The sequence below is a fragment of the Ambystoma mexicanum genome, chromosome 6q (assembly GCF_040938575.1).
Source record: "Ambystoma mexicanum isolate Mex_15411 chromosome 6q, UKY_AmexF1_1, whole genome shotgun sequence".
NCBI classification, from domain to species: domain Eukaryota; kingdom Metazoa; phylum Chordata; class Amphibia; order Caudata; family Ambystomatidae; genus Ambystoma; species Ambystoma mexicanum.
In genome coordinates, this window is record NC_090937.1 from 1468475076 (window position 1) to 1468502139 (window position 27064).

Consider the following 27064-nt stretch of genomic DNA (forward strand, 5'->3'; position numbering starts at 1 on the left):
ATCTGGAAGAGTGCAGTTTTACCGAGATTATGGAAGAGCGCGATTGTGGTAGCGATTTTGAAGAGTGGCAAGGTCCTGACGGAGTGTAAGTCATATAGGCCGATTGCGCTGACTGTCGTGATGTGTAAGGTTATGGAACGGATGATAGTTGAGCGCTTGGGGTTCTATTTGGAGTCGAATGGGTGTCTGAGCGATTTTCAGAGTGGGTTCAGGAAGAATCGGTCAGTGGCAGATCCGTTAGTGAGGTTGGTGACTGGAGTGGAGGAGGCTTTGTGTGATAGGGAGATGGTGGGGGCGTTCTTTTTGGATTTGGAGAAGGCATATGATATGGTGTGGAAGAATGGGTTGCTGGTGAGACTGTTGGAGATGGGTGTGAAGGGGAGGATGTTTCGGTGGATCAAGGCGTTTTTGGCTGACAGGACCTTTCAGGTGAGAGTGAGGGGGGTGTTGTCTGAGGTTTGGAAGATGGAGAATGGGACACCGCAGGGGAGTGTGATTAGTGCGATGCTGTTTAATGTGATGGTGGATGGGTTGATTCGAGCTTTGGAGGGTTTCGGGTGTCAGGTGGATTTCTTTGCAGATGATGGTGTGGTATGGGTAAGAGGGTGAAGTTTTTTGTTGATGCAGAATCGGTTGCAACCTGCGATAGTGCGTATGGAGGAGTGGTGTGGGAAATGGGGCTTTTCGATGTCTGTGGATAAAAGCGTGAGTATGGTTTTCTCAAGGAGAAGAGTGCAGCAAGGGTTGGACTTGGTTTTGAAAGGTGAGAAGGTGAAAAGCGTGGAAGAGTTTCGGTATTTGGGGTGATTTTGGATAGGAAGTTAAACTGGAATTTGCAGGTGAATGGAATGGTGGATAAGAGCAAACAAAGGTTGAATTTGTTGCGGGCGGTGACTGGGAAAGAGTGGGGTGCTCAACAGAAGTGTCTACGAATGTTGTATAAGGGGTTAATTTTGAGTGTGATGGATTTCGGATGTCAAGTGTCAGTGGGTTTCACGGCAAGTCAGAAGTTGGGGTTGGACAGGGTTCAGGCAAGAGCATTGAGGGTGTGTTCGGGTGTGATGAGGTCCTCTCCAGCGAATGCGGTTCAGGTGCTTGTGGGGGAGATGCTGTTGGGGTTGAGGAGAGATGCGTTGAATATGAGATGGTGGGTGAAGTGCAGTGCGAAGAGTGTGGCTCATCCGGTGTGTGAATGTTTGAAGTATAATTGGAGGTTTGATTATTATAGAGACCGGTGGAGGAGGAAATGAGGCACTTTTGGGTTTCACATGTGGGAAAAGGGAGTGCAGTGGGGTGTGGGCGATTTGATGACTGTAACAGATACGGATTTGGAGAGATGGCCGAGGTAGATGATGGGGTCTCCAAAGGTGTGTTTGGAGTTAGCGAATGTGGTGTCGAAGAAAAGAGGATTGCGGAGCGAGATCAAAACTTTGGGCCAGGCGTATGTGGCAGGAAAGGAAGGATGCAAGGTGTTTACGGATGGTTCGAAGGATCCTGTGTCTGGGAGAGTGGGTATGGCGTATTATCTGGAAAGCACTGGGGAGTATAAAGTGGGACGATTGACGAATGATGTGTCAATTTGTACGGCTGAGTTGGTGGCGATTGCATTGGCGATCGATAGGGTGTGCGAGTTGGGGTTAGATAAGGTGGTGATATTTTCAGATTCATTGAGTGGGTTGCAGGCGATGATGGCGGGGGATGGTGATAGGAAGGACGTGATTATGGACATCAGGAGGAAAATTGATCTGTGCGTACACGGGGGAATGGATTTGGAGTTGGCGTGGGTCCCCAGTCACAGTGGTATTTTGGGTAATGAGTTAGTGGATCTGGCGGCGGGTGAGGGTATGAGAAGGGGAGCGGTTGATGTGAGATTACCTTTGAGTGTGGATGAGGTGAAGGTGGTGGTGGTGAGACGGGTCATAAATGAGTGGCAGGAGAGGTGGCTGAGTGGGTTAAAGTCCAGGTGGATGTTTGGTGTTCGTGGGAAAGTGTCGCTGAAGGTGGATGTGGGGAGTCTGGAATGGAGGAGGGGGGAGGAGGTGATGCTGAATCGGTTGAGGATAGGACATGCGGGACTGAATGATTGTCTGTTTCAAGTGGGGAAACGTGAGTCCAGAGATTGTGCGGTGGGTGGTGTGCCTGAGACTATGGGACATTTTCTGCTTAGGTGTGAGAGACATGTTGAGGAGAGAGAATTGATGAGGGTTCGATTGTCTTTGCTGGGTGTGGCTGAGCTGAGTGGGAAGACTTTGCTGGGAGGTGAAGGGGAGAGAGGCAGGAGGAGGAATAGTGTGATGTTGGATTTTGTGAGGCAAACGGGGCGGTGGGAGGAGTTGTGAGTTTATGTAAGCTAAGTATTGATTGGTGGGTCTGGTGCACATCATCCTTTAGGATGGGGAAGCGCCTGCGTGGGTCCGCCCATGCATCCCATAATTAAGAAGAAGAAGAAGAAGTGTCTGCAGGTTTGAGCAGACTCCCTCCTCTTTTCCCCTGTTGATTATAACTTATATATAATAAATATATATATACCTTATAACGTGCCCCGTGTATCGTCTATCTCTCCCCCCTGACACTACAGATATGCATATGATAGGTGATTGCCTATTTTAAGATGTGAAAAGATGAGTTGCTAGTCCACCGGCATGGCGGCCGACTCTGGCACATTGTCGTTGAAAAGTTGGCGGTCTAGTTCTTTGTTTTCCTCTGTACTCCCAGCATGCCCGGCTGTACTACCGGATACAGATACGAGCGGAGCAGCATGCTGTGCTACTGCGCACGATTGGATTGACTGAGTTAGATCGCTGGTGGCGGGCAATAGACGAACAGTGCTCCGCGAAGAAAGAAGGTATTGATGGCGGCGACGGGAGCCGCGTCGTGCGTGCTGTGTGGGCTCCGACTAGGAGGCAGCCGCAGTTGGCCCCAAATCCGCCGCTTCCCTCCGGATGTTCGCCGCAGGTGAGTGGGGGATGGCGTTTGTTCGAGATTGTGATTTACAGATGCGTGACGATTAACCGAGTAAATGTGCGTTTTGGGTTGGGGCAACGCTAATCCATCAACGCGAGGGCTGTGGGAGGTTCGGTCCCGCATGTGCTCCGCACTATGACGGTAGCCGCAAAAACGCTATGTAGAGCTTTGTGACCTTGAAAGAAGCGTGGCGAAGTCGATGTATGGCCCCGGGTGGGAGCTGTAGATGCATTGACCTTCGGAACAGTAGCCGGCAGTGGCGCTGAGCATCGGATTACGAACGGGAAGGGAGTGGCGGCGGCGGCCCAGGCTCAAAAGAGCGGCCCGGTGTCTCGGGAAGAAGTGTAAAGTTATGTTATGGGTGCACTTTCTTTGTGCCATATTGGAGATGGGAGTAGTCTTTTGGCTACAATAGTCTAATTTACTGAAATCGACGAACCTCGACTTCAAGGTCGAATTTCTTTCAGTTTGTTCCCTTAGCAATTTTTTTGTACATAATTTTAGCGACGGGCAGACCTTGCAGGGGTGGTTACGTGGAGAGCGCGAGTTGGTAGAGCAAGGGTGTATATTAAGATGCAGCTGTGTAAGGGGAAATGTGGCCCATGGATGGACTCGATTCAAAGATGTCTTTGTATGTAGATTGGAAGCTGCCGTGATGTCTTTAGGACGCGCCGGAACACGACTGGGGAAACGCGCAGTAACACGCAAATTCCATCCAGAACAGACTGGGGATCGAGAAAGAGGTGCGGGCGTACTAGTTTTAGTGATAAGCCGAGCTCGACATCAGTGATTCCCGGTGGAGTAGGGTGACGAGCGGAAGGCTTCGAAGCCGGAGAGCAGTTAGTGCCAGCACGGCGGGTCGTGACTATGTCCTCACAATTGTTCAGGGACCGCTTCAACAGCAGTAACTCAATAGCTCGTGGGTCGCGCCCCTCTCGTGCATCCCTCACAACCGCATTGCAAAAGAATAACATTTGTTGGGCGCTTAAAACCCAACCAACATTGCAGGCTTCCATGATTGGCTTATCCTATATCAGATTGTTTCCTTCATCAGACGAATGCCTTGCGTGTCCTCCAACATCATTAGTTAAAGAATCACTTAATGCGTTTGGGGCACACACCTCGCCCTTCTTGGGTGCTGCCAACCCATTCAAACTCGCCGCTTCCTCCACGAAGGCCATACAAAGGCCTGTTGAGAGCCTGTTTGGAGCATCAGGGGCCACGGACCTTTAATCTTTTGTGAGTAGTGGGAATACCCTCAGTCTATACTATTGTGCTTTCTGGTATGCCCTCTGCTACTCCGCACCCATAAACATTTGAACTCGGTTTCTTTAACTGTTTGCTACATACGCTCATGCTTCCAACGCCGCCGCCTCTATGCATTACTGCTGCCACCTCTTTAATAGTACAGGCATCCTTAGCCCTTAGTGCTCCATGCCTCATGACTGCTATTTGGCCGTGCCCTATGGTCGCTAACGTACCACTGCAACTGTTGTGCCCTATGGTCGCCTAGACCCCACTTGCATTGTGTTGTGCCCTATGGTCGCCCAGACCCCACTTGCATTGTGTTGTGCCCTATGGTCGCCCAGACCTCATTCGCATTGTGTTGTGCCCTATGGTCGCTTAGACCATACTTGCATTGTGTTGTGCCCTATGGTCGCCTAGACCCCACTTGCATTGTGTCGTGCCCTATGGTCGCTTAGACCTCATTCGCATTGTGTTGTGCCCTATGGTCGCTTAGACCCCACTTGCATTGTGTTGTGCCCTATGGTCGCCCAGACCCCACTTGCATTGTGTTGTGCCCTATGGTCGCCCAGACCCCACTTGCATTGTGTTGTGCCCTATGGTCGCCCAGACCCCACTTGCATTGTGTTGTGCCCTATGGTCGCCCAGACCTCATTCGCATTGTGTTGTGCCCTATGGTCGCCCAGACCCCACTCGCATTGTGTTGTGCCCTATGGTCGCCCAGACCTCATTCGCATTGTGTTGTGCCCTATGGTCGCTTAGACCTCATTCGCATTGTGTTGTGCCCTATGGTCGCCTAGACCCCACTCGCATTGTGTTGTGCCCTATGGTCGCCTAGACCTCATTCGCATTGTGTTGTGCCCTACCTATAACGCCTATGCCCCCTTCACGCCACTCCCCTGTACATTACCTTAGCCCCAGCATGCTACTCTGCCTGACTGCGATCATGTTCCCTTTCTGTGTCATGCAAAGTAACATACCCTGCACTGGCAACAGTTACCTAGCCTATAATAATGGTTTAGTCAGACCCGCCTGCCCAAGACACCACCCGATCACCTGCCCTACACCATTCCTGCCCACCACACCAGCCTTCCCCCCGGATACCAAGTCCGCCCTTCCCACCCATAGACATGCACACATTCCGCATGTCGCAGCTAACACACACCTAGCTGTCTATAAGCAGAACCCCATCAACACGAGAGCATCTTGCCCTACCATTGACTACAACACCTCTACATTAGCTAACCCAACCAACTCCCGTAACACTACCCTCATCCCCTCCGATAGGAATTCTAGACTTGGCGCCAGAACCCACCACAGACCTAGCAAAGTCCCTACCAAATCACTCAATAAGATCAACCCTCACACTGTAACACCCATCAACACTATCCATCCCAGTCTTAAAGGAGCTCTCCTAAATGTCAGATCATTAGTCGCCCATGCCACAGAAGTCGCTGACATTATTCTAACAAACAACCTGGACTTCCTTGCGGTAACCGAAACATGGCTGCACGATGCTGCAGGTCCATCTCTTACCCTAGCCATACCTGATAACTACACCATCCTTAGAGCAGATAGACCGAACGCTCGAGGTGGCGGTGTAGCTATCATCTTTAAGTCCACGCTTGACATCAGATTATCCTCTGCTCCCCCACTCAAATCCTGTTAACACATTACAGTCAAATTTCAAACCTCCCCTAAAAGTACCATTACGCTGCACTTAATTTACCGACCCCCGGGCCCTCCTGGCTCATTTGAGGAAGACATCACTTCACTAGTTGCTGAAAGCTCCAAACCATCAGCACAATTGATTATACTCGGAGACTTTAACCTTGGGTTCAACGACCCCCTAGACACCCCAGCCACTGCCCTGGCCATGGCATTAGAGGAGCATGGCCTCCAACAACTTTGCACCAAACCCACCCACTCGAAAGGCAGAATCCTTGACTGGATAACTACCCTTAACTGCAACATTACTACGAAAGATCCCACACAACTTATCTGGACTGACCACCACCTCCTCCCGTTTGACATTCTTACCAGCAACTCAGCACATAAAAGGCCTATCATGGCACCTGCCTGCCCTACTAGGAAAAAGAGCAATATCACAGCGGAAGCCCTAATACCTCTGGTGATCCCTACTTTGAACGCACTACCCGCCACAACGGACTTGAACCAACTGGTCAACGCCTACAATGAGTCCATGGCCAAAGCCATTGACATCATTGCCCCACTGAAACTGCGCAAAGGAATACCCAAAGCGCACCTGAACACATGGTTCACCCCGGAGCTCAAAACCCTGCGTCAACAAAAAAACAAACTTGAAGCACTCTGGAAATCAGTGCCTTCTATAAATAACAGAACCAATCTCACCAACATCTCCACCCTCTACAAAAATGAGATTATACGGGCCAAGAAAGAATCTCTCAATACTAGGATCTCCCAGGCAAGCTCCAGTACTAAGGAGCTCTTTAACATACTAAAGGAATTAGAAAACCCCATTACCCCCACTGACTCTTGCACTAAGGATAAACCCTGGTGCACAGGGATCCAGAATGCCCTAGCTAACAAAATCTCAGGGCTCCAAACTAAAATCAACAACTCACTCTCGATCCCACCTCCTTCCCCACGCCCCCTCCACCTACTGCCACTAGTTCAGGCTTCACCTTCAAAAAGGTATCCATATTGGAGGTTCAGAAAATTATAGCATCCCTTAAATCATCGAATTGCAAGGGGGACAGCTGCCCCGCACAGATCATAAAAGATGCAGCTAGGGATCTCTCCCCATTTATCACCAAATTAATAAACCTGTCCTTCGCCAACAACATGGTCCCCAGTAATCTGAAACAGTCCTGGGTCCTACCGCTACTAAAAAAAACTACTCTCAACCCTGACATCCCCACGAATTACAGACCCATTACCACTGTCCCATTCCTACTAAAAATCTTGGATAGAGTGGCTTATTTACAAATCCAGGACTACCTTGAGGCCAATCACCTACTAGGAACTCGCCAATCTGGCTTTCGACCACAACACGGGACAGAAACGGCCCTTGTTGATCTCAAATGCCAGATAGACGAACTCAAAGACAAAAACAAGGCTGCCATCCTTCTACTCCTTGACCTCTCCGCTGCCTTTGACCTGGTCGACCATAAAATCCTGTGCAACCATTTGTCTCTGGCAGCACACTTCTCCCACTCTGCAGTCACATGGATCCAATCTTTCCTGGACAACAGAACCATGCGGGTCTTCTCCCCCCTAGCAGCGGCTGACCCCATCCCCATCACCTGCGGTGTCCCACAAGGATCCTGTGTCTCACCTACCCTTTACAATATTTTCACCAAGCCCTTATTCGACAAGCTGGACAATCTGGGTGTCACCTATACTAACTACGCAGATGACACCCAGATACTCCTCACCCTATCAGGCAACTACAATAAGGACGCCAAATGGATCAATGAAGTCTTTTCCATCATTCAGGCATGGATGGCCACACATGGCCTATGCCTGAATGATGACAAGACTGAATTGCTTCTTGTCGGCTCACCGAACACTATCAGTAAACTCTGTCCCGGCTACACTAGCTTCACTATTGACGGTAACACCATACCCATTGCCAAGAGCGTAAAAACCCTCGGTTTCTACCTAGACACGAACATCAACCTAGCTAAACAAATCAACATGACCGCCTCAGCCACTGCCTACACCGGTAAACTAATCAGGGCCTGCAGACCACTGATCTCCCCTAGCAACTGTCTCATCCTAGCCAGAGCACTCATTCAATCTAAACTGGATTACTGTAATAGCCTCTATGTAGGTGCCAACAAAACAGTAATCAATAAATTGCAAGTTTTACAAAATAACGCACTCCGTGCCGCCCTCAATATTCCTAGAAGGGAACACATCTCCGCCACCAGAACTGCCTGCAAATGGTTGTCCATCCAACAGAAAATTGACTTGAAAACCATATGCCTTACTTACAAAGCCCTCAATCATCTTGCCCCACCCTACCTCTCGAACAAATTTACACTAAGACAGAACACTAGAACCACCAGATCGTCCAACTCATTACAACTAACAGTTCCCAAATACTCCCTCAAAAGAGCTGGAGGATCCAGCTTCCCAACTTTGGCATCACAACTCTGGAATTCCATCCCACTGGATATTAAATCTACACCTACTTTCCAACCCTTCAGAACCAAGGTCATTTCCTGGTTAACCAACAAATAACTGTCCTACCACATATGTATGCACTCCGAATGTCCAATTTTATGTATATTGTTTGAATACTATTATCTATGCCCTATCAATACTGTACTATTGTCTTTTACCTGTAACCTGATGTTCAAAGCGCATATATACCCCCGGGTCAAGAGCGCTATATAAATAAATAAACAAACAAACAAACAAACAAATTAACTCAAGCTGCAGAGGGAATATTCTCACAACGATTTAGATTGGTATCTCGACACGGCTGGCCCAAAGTGTTTTTGGAACCCCTCTCAATAATATGGTCTGGGAGGCAGTCTTCTCCGACCGCTTCATGTAGAACTGGATGCCTTTCTCATAAGGCTGCAGGGAAAGCGCCAGGAAGTGACCCGGCACAGTAGTTCTGAAGGAGCCTAGAGAACCGGTGGCTGCTCACTCTGTAAGAGATCACTCTACCTTCGTGTGTCCGGCATTGGAAGCCCCTCGGTACTCTAGGGTTTCGCTTGACAACCTTTAGAGCTTGGCACTGTCTGATCTTCAGACACCTCGTATGAAGGCGGCATTGGACACCAACAACCTGTCTTGGGCCTGAGCTCTCACCCAAGAGGACAAACCAAGATGGCGATGGTGTCGAATTCAATCCAGATTCCTTAGTGCCCCCAAAGATCCACAGAATGAGGAGCTATGTTAGATTGAGTGTGCATTGGTAGAGCAAGGGGTATAAGGAGAGAGGGTTTCAGCTAGGTAGGGTGAAAGGTATCACATTGATGGATTCAATAACCATCTGTTTGTGGAGGGTAGTTTTGGTGAAGGTGCAGCACTGAGGTGAGTGAGGATTGTGGGGCCTTGTGTGTACAGGTAGCAAATAAAGCTTGATGCCTTTCTGAGACTATCCAGTAGTAGAGGCAAGTGTTTTGGTAGAATGAAGGGTATACAGAAGTGTATTTCACGGTTCAGGGGATTAAACTGGGTAGTAATGGAGTGGATGTCTTTTCAGGTCTCTGTAAAGAGAACCCAAGATTGCAAGTCTTAGGATCTGGGTTAAAGAGGCCGGGTTGTGGGTGGGAGGAAATGCGAACATGTTTTCGTGTTGTAGATGACTTAAGCATCAACCAATCTAGTGATTGGTAGTAAATATGAGGCGGTGGGGGAGAATTGCGCGATAATGTTATGAGACGCCTAAGGTGCAGGAAACTGCTTGCGAAGCTGAGAGCACCAGACCTTTCATGCCCCTTAAATGGGTGGGGTGATTTAAGTTCAGGGCATGGAAACAATCGCTTAGCAATGTAGACCAAGCAGAGTGGCCTACCATGCTTGGTGTGCGTGTATTTGGAGTGGGGTGGTCTAAAGACTGGAGGGGGATATCTGTACTCCTGACCTCTATATAGCCGAGTAGAAGCACAGAGCACCCCAGTCAAGATTCTCTATATGGTAGAATGGATGAGCAACCAAGGCTTAAGCTCTGAGCAGGTGATGCGGCTGGTTAAGTACAGTGTAGTCCCAAGCCCCGCACAAAGGAATGTCCACAAACTGTTAATGTGCTAACACAGTTCGGTGTGTAGATATCTCAAAGACAGAGAAGTGGGACCACACTCTCCGCGGGCCAGATGGAGAACCAATGTGGATAAAAATAGCGCAGCTCACAGCAAAGGAGTGGTCCTAAATTTGATTATATACAAAAAATAATCGATAAAAGACACGGCCGGAAAGGCAGCAGCAACAACAGAGGCAGGATGCCTGTAGGCACGACCCGCACACAACGTGTTTCACGCTCAACTGCGTGCTTGGTCACGTGAAGGAAAGAAGGACAAGAGCACACTAATGACTGAAAAATGTAGTCCTTTTCCTTTGTCAGTGGAACTGGGTAAGTGCATGGGGATATGAAGTGTCAACCATGTTGGAATGGAGGCAGCAATAACCAGCAGTGTGAGCCAAAGCAAATCCCAGCAACAAGTGGCTCAGCGGTGCATAGTGCACAAAATAAAAGCCGTAGCAAAAAAATTGTTGAAGACTCACAAAAGTATGGTATGAACCACATAGTCCACGCCAGGCACAACCACAGTTCCACTGTAAAATCCAGTTTAGTTTACAATTTCAAGAAACCCATAGTCATACTCGTACAATTAAATGAGTGGAAATTCCACACACAATTGAAAGACTAAAAAATGCATCAATGACGATAGATTAGAGCATAAGACCACCATTTCCCAGCTCCATGTGAGAATTAAAACAGCTCATACACGTGACTAATAGCTAGACATTAGTATGGCATTAGGCCATAGGTAAAAGATAAAGTGCAAGTGCGAGCAAAAATGGCAACATCATATGCAAACATGCAAGGCCAAAGTGGCAGTACCTACATGTGCAAAATTGCAAAGTACCACTCATTAAAAAAAGTACATAGCAGCATCAAAATGTGCAAAAATGCAAAGCCAAAATGGCAGCACATACATGTGCAGAAAATGCAAGATACATCTCTCGCCATAAAAAAGCATACATAGTATCTGGAAATAACAATAGTCATGATCCTAACACGAGCTGAGGGAAAATGGAGTGCAACTATAAAGGGAAATGGCAGACACTATTTGTACAAATATGCAGAACAAAGATGGCAGAACTGGAAGGCAGCAAAAAAAGGGGAAAACTGAAATTAGAAAAGCAAAAGACTACAAAAACATAATCAAAAGAGACAATAAAGGGCTCAGATCCCACAGAATAGTGCTATGGAAAAAAGGCAGAATCACCGATAAAATAAGGCGAAAAATACAAAGAAGCCAAGGATAAAATGAACAGAAATGAATGCCAAGAAGAAACACCTAAACCAACAAAGAAATCAAAAAGCATCAGATAAAAGAAAACATATGTATGTAGAGCAAGCTTAGGTGCCCAAGAACGTGTATAGCTCCTCGTCCAGGTTGTGGTCATTGGGAAACTTAGTGTCGAAGTCCAGAATAAATCTCGTTTCCAGTTGTTTTAGCTTCAAAGCACGGTCCCCACCCCTGGGATGAATGGGGATGTGTGCCACTGCAAAAAACGTGAGCAAATTCAAGTCATTCTCATCTTCTTGCCAGAAGTGCTTAGCCATAGGGTACGCGAGATCTGAATTTTTAATCACCCAATAATGCTGCAAGATCCTTAGTTTGAGTTTGCATGTGGTGCTCCCGACGTACCACTTCATGCAAGGACACGAGAGGACATAGACAACAAAGGCAGTATCACAATTAATAGCGTACTTAATAGCAGTGTTGCCATGTCCGCTTATTATAAGCAACTTTGGGCTTCTTTTTGCCCGAAGTCGCTTATCATTTTTGCCGGTCGCTTGTCACGGTTTTTGTTCACTTATTTCCCTTATTGACCGCTTATTGTGCTTATTCAGTTCACTGATTCAGTAAACTGAATAAGCGGTTAACGGGGGTAAGCGGGCAAAAAGCGCAACAAGCAGAATCGCTTCCCCGGCACTCTTCAATCCAATCCCTGCTGTGGCGCAGCGACCCCCGCTGCAAAGTTCCATTGGCAGCAGGGCCCACTGTCAATGCTGCAGCAGGGATCTGAGAAAGCCCTACAATAAGCCACTGGGAAGTTTTCTTATTTAAGTCGTGGTCTAGGAGTTAACATCCCCGTGGCTTACTGTGGCGCCTTCATTTTGACACATGCAGAAATGCTTTCTATGGAAATTGTGCTTTTTTTATCTTCCCGTGACTTTCACTGCACTGTAAGTGCTAAACCGCCTACCCAGGCCCCCCTTTTCTTCCACTTTTTACTACAGCTCTGGACACACTGATATGCCTCTGTGTGCTGCATAATTCATCAGGTCGATAACACAAATGATAGATATTTGTGAAACCATGTTGGAATAATTTAGCAGTAACATAAGCAAATAGAAAGTCATTTCTTTTGCTCAAAGCTATCTTTTATTTTCGCCTTACAAAAATACACGCTTCGTTTGTAGACCCTAAGGAATAAGTGTGCTTCTGCGTTGGCTATCTTGGTTCTATGCTGCTAACGTTTGTTTTTTTTTTTTGGGAAGAATACACATTAGGAGAGGACTGAGAGTGGTGCTGTATTTTCTATGTTCAAATATCTCTTGTTTTTTTTTTAAATGGGCACAAATAAACATTTAACAGATGGGAGAAAGATACAATTTAGCATTTTGGCGTTGGAGAAAAGGCTGGGTTAATACTATATTGTGAACTAAGTTACAAAAATACTGCCCCTAGAAATGTTTGCTTGCTCTTGTTATAGAAGTTCTCATTTTAGTTTGTGAACATGTACCTTTGTCTTGAGAAAACTCCACAAGACACTATACAGAATCAGGAATTTGTGTTGGAATACCAACATGCCCTATTTCATTAAGGAATTAACAGTTTCTCAAAAGATAATATATATTAGAATACAAAATAAAAACAGGATGGAATGTTATGGGTCATGTGGACATGCTTGTGTTTGACAAGTGCTAGTCAGGCTTCTTTCATATTCAATGGAGGAGGTTGATATTGATGGGTATTATGTTTTTATGCGGAACGCTAGGGACCACACGAGTTGAAGATCGCTGTGTGGCAAGCACACATAATAGACTTAAAATAAAATACAATTTTTTAAATAAGTGCTTTTTGTTCCAACATTTTCTGTTTGTGTTTTCTCTATGTATATTTGCGTTATTGTTATCTTTCATACTTTTTAGACCTAGCCATGGTGTTTTAGTTGCGCTTGTTTCTTCGGCTTATTTGGTTGGGAGTGAGCTTGTTTTGGGCTTGTTTTTGAGTGGGCATTCAGCTTATTTTTTTCCTTTTGGACCTGGCAACACTGCTTAATAGTCTGGTTACATTTGGTGACCGGATGTAAAAACGATTTGCAGACAGTGGCATGAGCACAGGCTTTACATTTTAAAACATTTGGTAAAGCTAATGGGGAGACTGTCAACCAATTGGAAAGAGGACTTCTGTCATTGGTTGGCAAAAAGCTGGAAACTAGCTTGTCTGAGCGTAATGGTGGGGCGTTTGGAAAGCAAGGGGCATAGATCTTTATCCAAGATCAAGACACACCAATGTCGTTCGATCCTACGAACATGGTTGGAGACATCATCAAAAGAGAGGAGTCTGGGTTCATCATCAATAGCGAGTTTATCGGACTTGATGCCATACAATAGTTTGTCCCTACAGAGTCCACAGGCTTTAGTGTAGGCCATTTCTATAGTTCTTTTTGCATAGCCTTGTTGCAAGAAATCAATGGCCGCTTGGGCACAGTAATGATCAAACGATGCCAGGTCAGTGCAATTCCTGCAGTAGCAAATGAATTTGCCATAGGGAATGCTTCTTTTACATGACATAGGATGACAACCAGTGGCATGCAGAGGTAGACCAGTATTGGAGGGTTTTTTAATGCAATACTGTGTGAAAACCAGATCTTTCTAGGATCACGACCACATCAAGATGGATAACTTCAGTGGTACTATGGCATTCTGTAAAACGTAGATTGCCCGTATTGGTATTAATGCTTTTCACAAACAGTTGCCAGTCAATTTCAGTACCCTTCCAGATTACAAAAACGTCGATATATCGCCACCAGGCGACAATTTGAGTAGGAAAACTAGATGCAATCAAGTCACATAGAAAAGTAGCCTCCCATCGTAAGATTTGCGTATGATGGGGCAAAGGTACTGCCCATAGCAGTGCTCCTTACTTGCCGATAAAAGGCACCATCAAACAAAAAAACATTGTTCGTCAGGCAAAAAAACATCTCCAAAATCATGGAGCTATGGCCATGGTAGTTCAGTGAACGAGTACCCAAAAAATATTTGCAGGCTCCCATTCCCACCTGATGATCGATGGAGGTGTAGAGGGAAACATCAAGGGTGGCCAGAAGAAGCCCATCCTCCCAGGGTGTATTGGTGATGTGTTGCAAATGAGGTTCAATATATATGCATCAATTAATAACACTTTGTACTTTCTAATATGGCAAATATATACAATGTGTTACCACACTAAGCTATTGACTCCTTTTTAAAATGCATCCACTGCTGAGTTATAATGGCATACAAATCATTAGCAATGTGTATCCGCATAGATCATGGGGAAGGAGGACCATTTGGGTTCAACAATGTCAGAATGGTACTTTAGCTACCAAGAGACCATTCTGTGCGAGGATTCCCCCACGCCCTCCTAACCTGTATAACCTGTAAAAATGTATTAACAAGCCCAGTCCATTAATGTTTAACTAGTCTTTTTTTCTTGATTAAAATGTCCCACTACCCCAAATGTGCCCGAGTTAGAGTTTCGACGGTTCATCAGGACAGGCTTCAAGGGAGCCTCAATGATCAGCTTCTGCATAATGATTGATTGTTTATTGGTATAGCGCGTCTATACACAATGTGTTTCAAAGCGCTTCAAGGAGGCAGGAAACATGGGAGAAACAAATTGCATTCTTACAAGTCCTTGAAACAATTCAGAATGTGAAAATAACCATCGCAGTATCAGAAATGTCGCCAGGCCTAGTACAAGTGCTGAAACATTTGTGGAGGGGGAGGGAAAGAACGAGAACAAACAAGCAGTAACATTAATGCATGATGACAATCGATGTAGTGCAAGTGAAAAACAAGAGGAAGGGGAGGATGGACAGACAGGCTGCTATCAAAGGTCAAGGGACACATGATGGGAGTAAGTGCCAATGGCATGAGGGACAGAAAGAGGAGGGGAGAGGGGTGATAGAGGGGGGGACAAGGCATGCAGCCATCAAGCATGTCTAAGCAAGGATATGAGGTAGCAGAGGGAGAGACCACACCAAAGGAGAAACAGGGGAGAGGGGGCAAGAGGGTCGTAAAGACAAATAACTGGAGAGGGGCATGGGATATGGAGGGGTAGGAGAAGAAAAGGGAGAGAGGAGGAGCGGGGGCAAGGGGGCAATTCAGGTGGGGTGGGGGGACAGGGGAGCAACACGGAGCATGGAGAGGGGTGTAGGGGGGAAGGGTAGCAACACGGAGCAGGGTGGGGGGGCAGGGGAGCAACACAGGAGCATGGAGGGGGGACGGGAACATCGGAGACACAACGGGCACAACTGTGCCCTCGTAGTTCAGGGAGAGGTCTCCTAGCCAGGTCCTTTCCTGGATCAGTCCTCAACAGCTTTCAGATTTCGTCGAAGGATAAGCAGCTTCAAGTTTCAACTTAAGCCTCTGAACAAATTGGGAAGGGAGAGGTCACCAGATATACACATCTGTCCCTCATTCACACTGCTGAGCCAAACTGTCAGACAATGGGTATTCATGCAGGCAGCGAATCGGGCTCACGGTGCATTCAGGCCATTCACTTCCACCCAGACACCCATAACTAGGAATGTGGATTGGGACAAGCACCCAGTCTTTCAGCACACCACACTGCGTTAATGTCTGTTTTGGGGGCAGGGCTGTCTCATTCATAGCGTCATCCACACAGAAACCAGACATAGAGTTCATATTGGCCACAAACTCGCTTCACACAGGTCCCACCTCAACGGTCGACCTGAAACATAGTCACTGGGGAGGCTCCAGCCAGTCTGGCCTGGATGTCCCCACAATACCATTATGGTTCTTCCACCCAACAGCCAGTCAAGGGAAGGGACAGAGTCGGGGTTTACCAGGACCTTGGGGAAAACAAGCTAATGGGTAATTAAAACCCCAGAAGCCACATGGGCCACCTTGCCTTCCATCAGGAATCCGATTCCTATGTCAGGGACTGTGTAGCTCAAAATGAAGGATACTCGGAGCACCAGTCAAATTCAGCATGGAGCTGCCACCAGCTCATACCCTACGCTGTGGGCAACACGCAGGTGTCCAAAACATACACTAGAGGTACAGGGTTGGCCCCCAACCCATGGGTGCCATAAGGGCATCCCATGGGTCTCTGTCCACAACAACCAAAAAAAGGAAGAGCTGGACTGCCAGGAGTCCCACGCAGGCTCTTGTGCAGAAAACACAGAACACACATAAGGGAGTTCAGGCGAATGACATGGGAGGCCCTGTCCCTCCAATGCATTTGAAGCATCACAGGCGGGATGTTCAAATGTGGCACAGTGAATGACAAATTCGAGGTAAGCTGTAGTCTGAAGTAACGGGTGGCTCCATGAAGTGTCTATTTGGAAATCGGATTATAGACTAGGGAGGAGCGGGGGTCCTTAATAGTGTTGAAGGCAAGACATTTGTGAACTTTGGCACATTTCAGAAGGATGGAGAACTGTCAATAGTTGCTGGTTTCTTTGGGTCAACACTGGATTCTTCCAAATCGGAATGATGGTGGCCACCCTGAACAGGTTGGGATGGGTGAAGAGAACTAGGGATGGCTAGCTCCTTGACTTTTGTGGTATGAAGGGGTCAGCAGGAGAGGTTGGCCTCTCAGTGGATAGGTGCTGGGTCTGTCAGTGGTTGCTGGGAAGTTGGAGAGTGCATAGGGGCTGTCAAAAATCTTAGTGATTTTAAGGTGAGAAGCTGGCAGCAATCCACCAAGAGTCTGAGTAGTAGAATCTGGTTGGCGGAAGCATTGACTTAAGTCATTGGATTGCTTTTGCGGATGACCGAGGGTGGTAGTGTAGTAGTTGGACCTGACTTGTGCTCAAAGCCGAAATGAGAGCAGATGATTGATTTATTGTATGAAGCCAGAATGAAAGATGGTGGTTCTACCTTGACTTCATTATGGTGATGCCTGCCAGGACATCCAGCCCTACAGATACGCAATGTACAAGTTACTTTTTCTCCCTACAAACACTTAAATGTTCCCAACAAAATCAGTGATATTTATCCAAACCAAAAATAGTAAAGAAACGACGCGTCTCCTGTTTGTTTATTTTAATAGACCCTCCCTGAAGATACTTTTGACTTGGCCAACTAAATGGCTCAATCATTGTGTTCTTAGGAACCCGTACGTCAGATGCCCTCACCCTCACTCTTGTCCCGGTTATTAACAAAAAGCGCACACCACACAAGCGGAAGGAAGGACCTGATGCTCGCTTGGCACACTGTTGCCGTACAATGGTGCAGCTGCTGCGGTTAACTTAAACAAATCTGACTGCGGGTGTTCAATATTGAAGTTTCTTTTATTATTTTTAATTGGTAGGCGGCAACTCTATTTAATAAAGTTTGAAGTTATTTCAGCTGCTTTAAATGATTTTCCATTGTTTGCAGGTTTTCTGCTGCAAATGCAGCACCAGAAACCATGACTGCCTCTTCAGGTATTTGTTACATTTCCATCCTTTTCTAAAAACCGTGCCATATTGTGGAGAATACCAATGGGGCTTTTGTTTCATCTTTGTAGATGCCGCTGATGTAATTGTTCCAAGAAAAAAAACCTGGCAAGTATCTGATTTTTGGCAAAGGGCAATTTTGGCTAATTTATTCAGTTTTACAAAAAAATATATTATGCCGATGACTTGATCTGTGTCCAGGCTATGTATTGTGGTGGATAGAGTTGTCCTTTTGTGATTCCACTTTTAGCTTGCTACCCTTTTGGTGTTTTTCATTAAAGGGCTAGACAATCTACTTCTGCACACTGTTTAACTATGGTTTTAAAATATCTGTGTGTGATAGTTGGCTAGTTTATCAAGGGCGGTTTCAATTTAAATTAAAAAGGGGCACAAACATTCAAGTTGCTATTAACCGGCAATAGTCCCTCTTCTTGCTCGCCAAAATTGTAATCTATCTACTCGATGGCTAGGTTTGATAATGTGGGATTAAGACACCCTCTTTCACATTTCTGTACTGCAGATCTCGGCGCTTCACAAGATGTAGGTCTGCAACGTTTTTAATCATGAAAAATCCCATCTCTTGGTGCACGGTTATGTTTCTTTGTTACCTGTTGAGGGTTGTCGGGAGGGAAAGTAAGTTCATTGCACTGATCGTTGAAGTTTTGCTCCTTTTTTTCTCCTTCTAATTACAGGGACAAATTAGCTGTTCTGCAAGCACTTGCCTCCACAGTGAATAGAGTATGTACCTTAAGCCATACATTATATAGTCTGCATTTTATTGAACCATAAGTATAATGGCCCTAATGCAGTTCACCTTTTCCCTATTCAGGATCCAACGTCTGCACATTACATGTTTCAAGATGATTCCTACCTAATACCTCGAACCTCCTCTGAATTTGTAAGTATGGTCTGAACTAGATTAATTTTCCGTCAATACAGTATTGGCTTAAAACCCACCTTTGCGGTAGGTCAGTAATTCCTTTTGAAGATTTACAGATGTGTACGAAGCTAAATGTATGATGCATGCTGTGGTGAGTTGGTTATTCTTCTTAAAATTGCACCATATGAACACTTGCTTTGGGCCATTTTCAAACGGTACAAACTCGCTGAACTTTATGTACTTTTGAAAAACCCTGGCAGTTTGCTTGCCATGACTTGCAGCTTTTTATCCAGAGGCTGCGGAAATACAATTATTTCGTAAAAGCTGCACTTTCAGACCGAATATTACAAAGTTCAATATAATTTCTTACGGTGTAGGGAAATATTATTTTTGCACTTTTCCCTCCTTTGACATTAATGCACCCCGTCCCCCAGAACCCAAACTTTTGCTATTTGATTCCTCTCCTGACAGTTTGAGGTAAATAAAGCCTTTTTGCTTTATTTTCTTTGATTTTCTGTATGTCGGTCCCGAAGGCTGACTTAATGAAATTCCTTGATTTTAAGCTGCACGTATCACCCTGAAGTGTGGTGGGGCAGTTGATGACCCTTTGTTTTCTTGGTGACATTTTTAATATGGTGGCCTGCCAAAATCCACCCTATGGTGATTTAGAAAACATCTTAACCCTGAAATAGGATTGTGCCCACAAAGTGTCTTGACCTTGCTTGCCCTTGATGGGAGTAGTTCTTGCCGGGAATCCCACCCCTCTGCATCCCCCATGTGTGGTTGGTTTGGGATAGGACCCTTGATATTTGGTACCTAAACCTGTTTCTATATCCTTGGAACACTTACCCTACATGTAGTCTTTGTCACAGCATGTTTATCCACCTTCAAAGACTCCTGACTCCCTGTGAGAAACTCTACCTGGGATTTGTGACTTTCTGGCACTGCCCACTTTTTCAGGGCAGGGCTTTTTGGGGAGTTTTTCTTAAGTCCACCCAAAGGACTTCAGAAGACTACTTGGCAACACAACTTTTAGTAAAGTCTGAACCACTCAAGGTAAGTATCTTATCAGGGTGGAGATAGGGCAGCAGGAGGCAACAAAAAACTTGCAGCATTATGGAATGGCAGTATGCAATGCAAGGAAAAACCACCAAACTTTTTTCTACTTTCTAGAAAAGTAGACGATACAAAGGCAAGTAAGGACTATTGTAACTTATTCTGTTTCAGGAATAATACATTTACACTACCAACACAAGGTAAATTACTTGGCAATCCTTTCACGGGCCCTAGGCTTTAGGAGTCCATCTCTATCAGGGTCCGATGCGAGGTCAAAAAGGTGGCACAAGCTGTAGAAAAGTAAGAGTTCATGTGGATTGCTTTTGTGGGTAAAAGGGCTCGGGGACTTCGTAGAAGGCTCCCTGCATGCGTTGCAACATTAGGCCTGGGTGAACATGTATGGGTTAACTGCTAACCACGCAAATTACCCCCTAGCCACACAGGAGCAACACGGCCCTAGGTAAGAACTACCTAGAGTCTCGGTACCTCAGCGGTGAAGAAAATGATGCAGGCAGATACCCTCCTGATGCAGCAGCTACAGGACCCTGGTCTCTGGATTCTTCAGGTGAAATAAAAGGACACGGGTAGGGATTTTGCTACAGCAGGCGAGTGAAAAGGCTCTCGGCAAAGGAATCTTAATTGCTTCTCGCGGCTCTGTGGGTTTGGCACCCATTTCAGAGTAACAGTTGTCGTCCAAACAATTCACCTTGCTTTCTTGACCCAGCACTCTGAGGACTTCAACGAGCGGAATCTTGCCTCTGGAGGCCATCAAAGTTTCAGAGATTTGTTCTTCCGAAGACTACGCACTCCACTCGGGCTTTCTGTCCCACGGTATTGGCGGTTGGCAGCCCAGGAAGGTCGCAGCTTGTCGTGGGATTGCTCGAAATGCAGTTGGTCTTAAGACCGATTGGTCCCACCAGTCCAAGGGGCGATGTCCTCTTTGGGTCTCCTCGGTTGCATGGAAGAAACGGTCAGCAAAGCAGCAGCCACTCGGCGGCCATCTCTGGTCGCTGGAAGTAGTTACACGAGTCTGTCTTCTTGGGATTCAGCTCCAATGGCGGCTTGTCTTCAGCCTCCAGCTCCAAGCCATTTATCCAGGAACCCAGCCAATCGGCACTCCTATGTTCAAATTTTGGGGGCAGGGGCTGTCCTTTTAGGACTGCCAGCCTCCCAGTTGGAACTGGTTCTAGGCAGGCATGCCCAAGACCAAACGAGGACTCCTCGCCCAGCAGAGGGACCATGAAAGAGCAAGCACACAAGAAATGGTGGAAAATGGATAGTCACCAATTTTGGGTCAATGGTGACCCTTCTGTGCACTACCACAGCTTTGTTCATACCACTCGGACACAGTGGCACCGGTTTGTGGATTGGGACCTGATGAACACAGCCCACTTCCTAGCAGCAAATGCACATAGCCCTCCAGTAGCCTGTCAAACGTCTATGCTTTCCCAGGCACTGGAAATCATTGAGGATTTTCCTAGCCTCACAGGCCAGGAAGAAGGCTAAATGACAAGATGGCCAAAGAACAAGCAAAACATCTCGTGGCTTGGCCACTAGCCAAATGTGGTAAGGCTAATAAGAAATGCACCAAAAAATGGCAAAAAGTCAATGCTCCCACCAGCATGTCCATTTAGCACACCTACAGTACCCAACAATCCTCGGTGTTAGTCTAGGGCAAAACAAAGTGTACCCCATTGTACTGCATTGTACAATGATTAACTACTACAAGTGGTGAAATGTTACTAAAGGTAGTAACAAAGTAACTAGACTATGGGAAACAATGTTTTCCAGTACTGACGGCCTGAAGGACATTTATGTTTTCCCCATAACATATGAGCAAAAGCCAGTGTAGTGAAGGCTTGGGCTTAACTGCACTGTAAAAAGAATAGGTTGTTACAGAAATAAAAGCATATGGTTTGGGGGTCCATAGACATGAAGGAAAGGTGCATTAAAGTGTATGGTTTGATTTTCTCCACATACTGCTCGATTAGTGCGTATTTGTGTGTTTTATGTTTAACCCTTTTTTACAAAAATAATGTTCTTCAGTATATCTCTCTAGGGCCTAGCTCATCTCTTGGGGTGTCTTGGGAACATTATTTACGATCCGCCAGCCTTCTTGCCTCAAGAGAATCCCGTTTGCTCTACCAGTTATCAATTAGTCTGCTCTGTTTTGGGTGGGATACTAGGAACCCATAGTATAGATGATTCTTACACGGCCTTCTGTTGAGGGGTGTGCAATCTCCCTGAAGTTAATGAGTGCATATTTGCACGTAGGCCATTTTAGAAGCGGGACTTGCATTTAGTATCGCCAATGGCAGCAAAAGGGTACCGTGGAGGTCTAATGCATTATGTCAGTTTGCATCCACAGTGAAGCCAAGCCTAAATTGCAGCTGTCACCAGCCTGCTCCCTCTAAAACCAATGTCTGGTCATAATCTTACCTAGGGGCAAAATGAGGTCCTAAAACTTGACATAACCAGGTCACAGCAAGTGGTATTCTGCATCAATTCTTGTGGATTGAAATCTTTAGCATGCAATTCTCTGCTCCGTCTTCACAAATGCTGATTTATCTTTTTTCTTTTCTTGCAGCGTTTATATTCTTTAGCAAAGGATTCTGGACACAATGCAGCAATGTACATTGTTAATACGTACCCCAAATTCTTTCAGAAGGATTTTGCTGAACCACATATTCCAGTACGTGTGTTTTTAATTTATTTTAATGGGAATAAAAGTTGCCTCCTGACCATTGTCGCATTACGTTTGTCAAACGTGGTCATTAGATTTGCTCATTTTCATTAGAAGTGTACCATCTGTACTATGACACATTGCAGTGTATTTATTTGTTTTCATAATAGTTAATACACTAAGAACCGTGTAAGCAGTAGCTCACAGTTCACTCATGGCGTGATGGCTTTGCCTATCCACTTGGTGTTCCGCGTCTGGTCAAGTAGCATTAGATCATAGTTTTTTTTTAATTGCGTGATCGTGTTTTTAGTGCTCCTGTAATTGGTCTCCCTTTGCTGTACTTGCCCGGTCATTGTTTCCACCCATCTGCTCATTGCATAACTTTGGCACCTCCATTATGTGTGCATCTCTTCATGAGCCAAATATGCTCTAGCTTTGAGTTGCATTACAATTTTCCTTAGCAGTAGATTCTTCTATGCTACTGTTTTCAGAAGTGGGGTGGTGAGGTTGGAGGGTAACCACAGGCAGATTTGGTTACTTCCTGGATAAGATTGAACTGAGCAACCATGGTTGTGTTTCTTATTTGTTCTTTTTGCTCAGTGTCTTATGCCTGAGAATCTTCAACCTCAGATTGAAGAAGTCAGCGAGGCAGGTCTGAAGGAACGTATTCGGCTAAGGAGAGTAAAGGATTCCATTAATATGTTTGACCAGCTTCTGCAAGCAGGTAGTTTTGCTTTCTTGGGTGTTCAAACTTATCTAAAGATCTGACTGCACTAAAACATTACTTATTTACTGCATGCACTTTAATTGTCCTGTTTGTTTTCTAGACATAATGTGGGCAGTTGATGAATGGCAGTGTTGAATGCCTTTGTTGCAGAGATGATTTTACTTGGGTTTATATTGCACTCCGCTGCTGTTTGCATGGCCTTGAGGCGTTCGGGAGGGCGGGGTAGGTTTATGGGCAGAGCGGAAAATGCAGGATTGCTTTGCTGTTGCGTTAATGCATGCACCCCAAGCTCGTTGCAGTCTGTTTCAAAGTAATCAAGAGCATAGAAGCAGGTGTCCCCCGAGTGGAGTCTCAGTTGCCTGCGGTGTTAGGATGCATTGTCCATTGCTGTGGTATGGTTTTTGATTGTAGACAATTGGTGCATTTTTCAGCTTTAGTTGTAAACCACTGCTCATAAGCAATACCAATACAATACTTTGCATTCTGTTGATACTGAGAGATTGATATTGATATTTTATTTCTATCGTGCTCATACACAAGTGTTTCAGAGGGCGACAAGGCAAGGGAGGGGAACAGGGGAGAACAAAACAGCAATCTTATTGGGCCCAGTGACATTGAGAATGCGCATGTGCATGGGATGTTAATGAAGGTTACCTAAGGCACATGGATCTATACTACCATATTTGCTGTAAAGGCCTGATGGGTATTCATGAGGTAAATGCACAAAGGGTTGTCTCGACATCCGATCACAACAGTAAATATCTCATCCGGTCTCTTTCAGATGGTGCTGCCGACGGGTATTCTCGAATCTACACGGGGGTGGGCGGTATAGTATTTACTGCGCATTCAGTGGTTACAAAAATACCAAGACCGACTTTAGTGAATGGGGGCGGGGTACAGTGATGTCCCATGCTCCCTGTGTTTGGTAAAATGGGGTAGCCGGGTGCCACACACTTGCCAGTTCTGACCCATGTTGCGGCATGGGGCTGAATGCGCTGTGGAAAGGTAAGTAGGGATAAAGGGGTAGCGGATGAGAGGGATGCAGGTAAGTGATGCAGATCACACAGTAACATTCGATCAAAGTTTGGATTCAGTTTTTACGGGACAGTAAAAGTTGGTAATGCTAACACATTCCAACACACTGAGTGATTTCAGTAAAGGTCAGTATTGCATCTTGTTACCAATTCAGTTATTGAGTTGTTTGTGGAAGGAAAGGTTAAAATAAGACTAAACTTTCAACAGTTTGAGGCAGGTAAATGTTTATCCCAGCAATAATATCCACAATTGTTACCCAGGAGGGAACAACTGCTGCCAGCCAGTTAGTTCAGAGGAGGGCCTTTAGGGAGCTAGGACTGCCAGTCAGTGGACAAAGTCGATGGTTCTGTACACTTCTTAGATAGTTCAGAAGAATTCTTCAAGTGACTTACTTTGTAGAGATGAACTCCAAAAATCACTTTGCAAGATAGGAAGCTCAATTTATGGCACCCCACAGTACGCTTGCTCGCTTGGTCCTGGACTCTGAGGGACTATGGATCCAGATTTCTTGTTCCAGAAGGGTCCTCTGGATGCCCTCGAAGATTTGGACGGATTCAGACTTTGCAAGACGGGTCACAGGACCCCTGGCATTGGGCCTCTGCAGCTCTGGTAAGGTACAGCAAGTCGGGGAATGCGCCAAATTGAAGCTTGTCCCACCAGCCCAAGGGAGGAAGTAGTCGCGTACGGGTCTTCCCGTTGATATGAAACTGGGTCAGCACAGCTGCTGAACTTCACTGGGCACGTCGTTCTTCTTTGGATGTTCCTCTCCAGTGGTCGACTCTGCCTCAACTCAACACCAAGCCACCTGGATACCAATCTCAAAGCTGGTTGTATTTTCCTCAGAGTGCTGCAGGAAACCGAATTACCAGTTTGTGTGCTTGACTACATCTACCGGAATTGGAGTTGCCAGCTTTTTTGACCAGTGCAGGAGTCGTCTCTCTTGTCCCCACGACTGAGGCTCAGGAACAGCGAGATCTGCAGGAACTACTCAGAACAGAAGTCTTCAGCTGCATCTTTTTCTTTATTTGTAAGGTACTGTGCAACGAGACTTGAGTATCGCGGTGACAGTGCTTGCAACTTTCCCAACTTGCAGGCCGAATCAGCGTGTGACCCAACATATATTTCTTTTACAAACTACTTCTGAGAACTTTGGCAAAGACATTTCTGTTTTAACCCATTGACTTTGGCCGAACCACCTATTGCATTGAATCGACTCCTTTTGAACTCAAAACATTTGCACTGTCTAAAAATAATTGATCTTCTTTTTATTAACCTATGCCTTTTTGCTACTCCAAAGTTTAAATTCCCCAAACTGATAGTGTGAAGTACTGAAGTATATTTTTGTGTGATTGCCTCCTTCTAGTGAATGTTTTATAACTGACTGAAATAAATGTTTTACCAAGACTCTTGAGTGTAAGAATCTATTTGAATACTTGTGATTGTAGACCTCTGTGTAATACCCTTACATCTCACATTCCCCTCTTGAGAAACGTTACAAAAACTGTAGTACAGACTTCTACCAAAGGTTGGTTTCGCTTATACCTTTAATCCTAGTTGTATGTGGCGGTCCCAAAGGTTACCGCATACAAACTTTGCTTAACGGACACTTCCTACACCCTCATGTGGACACATTGATTTATCACTGGTACATTTAGAGCAATACTGAGTTTGGGGTAAAAGCTAGGAGAATAAAACAAAGGTTAACAAATAATTCACAAACTTTTGGAACCTCAAAAGTATGTGATCTATATTGCCTCCTAGTGAATGTTTTATAACTGACTCTGAAATAAATTAGTGTTTTATCAAGACACCTTGAGTGTGAGAGTATTTGAATTGTAGACCTCTTTATAGCTCACATTCCCCTCTTGTGATAAGCCTAGCTACTCAGTAACACTACCAAAACTGTTTATTACAGACTTAAACCAAAGGTTGGTTTGCTTACACCTGTAGTGTAGTAGTGTGTGTAGTGGTCCCAAAGAGTCCTGCATACAAACTTTGCTTAAGTCTCTGAACATTACTGACCAAGGAATTTCGTTTAGAAAGACTCTGACTGGATTTCAAAGTTCCATATTATAAATGTGTAGCTTTGCCACGGTTCCCTAGACTGCTTTTTATTCACTTGCCACGTTTCTTCTGTTTACCTTAAGGACCATTTGCGTGCAACTTGAAGTAAGCTGTTAGTTTGCGTGCAGTACCCTCTGGGACCACTAAACACAACTATGACTACAGGTGTAAGCAAAACCAACCTTTGGTATAAGTCTGTAGCACACAGTTTTTGATGGCGCGCTGAGCAGCCAGGCTTATCTCAAGAGGAAATGTGAGCTTGTAATGGTGTTACACAAAGGTCTACAATGGCAAGTATTCAGATACACTTATACTCGAGGTTTTTTGGTAAAACAATTGTTCATTTATTACACCATCATTTAGAAAGCATTCACCAAGGAGGCAACCAATATCGCACACACTACAATACTGATTACTAAGCAGTTGAGCTCCCTTGAAGTCGGAGCAAAAGGGCATAAGTTGATGAAACAAATATTAGTTACTTTAAAAATGTGCAAATGGTTCACCAGAGGAGTTGATTCAATGCAATAAAGTCAATGGACTAGTGTCTCGTATAAGTAAAAACAGTTCTGGTATTTAAAACGGAGAGGTCTTTGCCACGCTTCTTAGAAGTAGTTCCCGAAAAGAAAGGTTTGTATGTCGGCTCATAGGCTGACTAGGCCTGCAAGTTGCCAAAGTTCCACAAACTTTCGCAGGGAGAGGTACATTTTCTCAGTCAGGTTTTCACAGTACCTTTTTATATTGAAGAAAAAGAGAAAGCTGAAGACTTCTGTTCCTAGCAGTTACTGCAGATCTTGCTGTTCCTGAGCCTCAGTCGTGGGGACAAGAGGGAGGACCTCTGGGGACTCCTGCACTGCACAGGGGCGGATCACAAAGCAGGCAAATTGGCAAATCTTCGGTTGCTGTTCTTCAAGCACACAAGCTGGTGTCCTTCTGCCTCGTTAATCCTAACCAGCTCCGAGTATGGTATCCAGGTGGCTTACAAGTTGATTGGTCC

At 45.6% G+C, this 27064-nt stretch overlaps 1 protein-coding gene across 1 annotated transcript in view; it reads left to right on the plus strand.

The window, feature by feature from the left end:
• The first annotated feature begins 2726 nt into the window (after window positions 1–2726).
• The window catches only part of PTCD3 (pentatricopeptide repeat domain 3), a 310551-nt gene continuing 286213 nt past the window's right edge, over window positions 2727–27064 (plus strand). Inside the window, exons 1-7 of the mRNA XM_069632175.1 lie at window positions 2727–2955; window positions 17564–17610; window positions 17694–17730; window positions 18315–18360; window positions 18452–18520; window positions 22146–22250; window positions 22842–22965. Of these exons, the coding sequence (XP_069488276.1) occupies window positions 2852–2955; window positions 17564–17610; window positions 17694–17730; window positions 18315–18360; window positions 18452–18520; window positions 22146–22250; window positions 22842–22965 (532 nt within the window). The 5' untranslated portion in view covers window positions 2727–2851. The remainder of the gene's footprint in view (window positions 2956–17563; window positions 17611–17693; window positions 17731–18314; window positions 18361–18451; window positions 18521–22145; window positions 22251–22841; window positions 22966–27064) is intronic.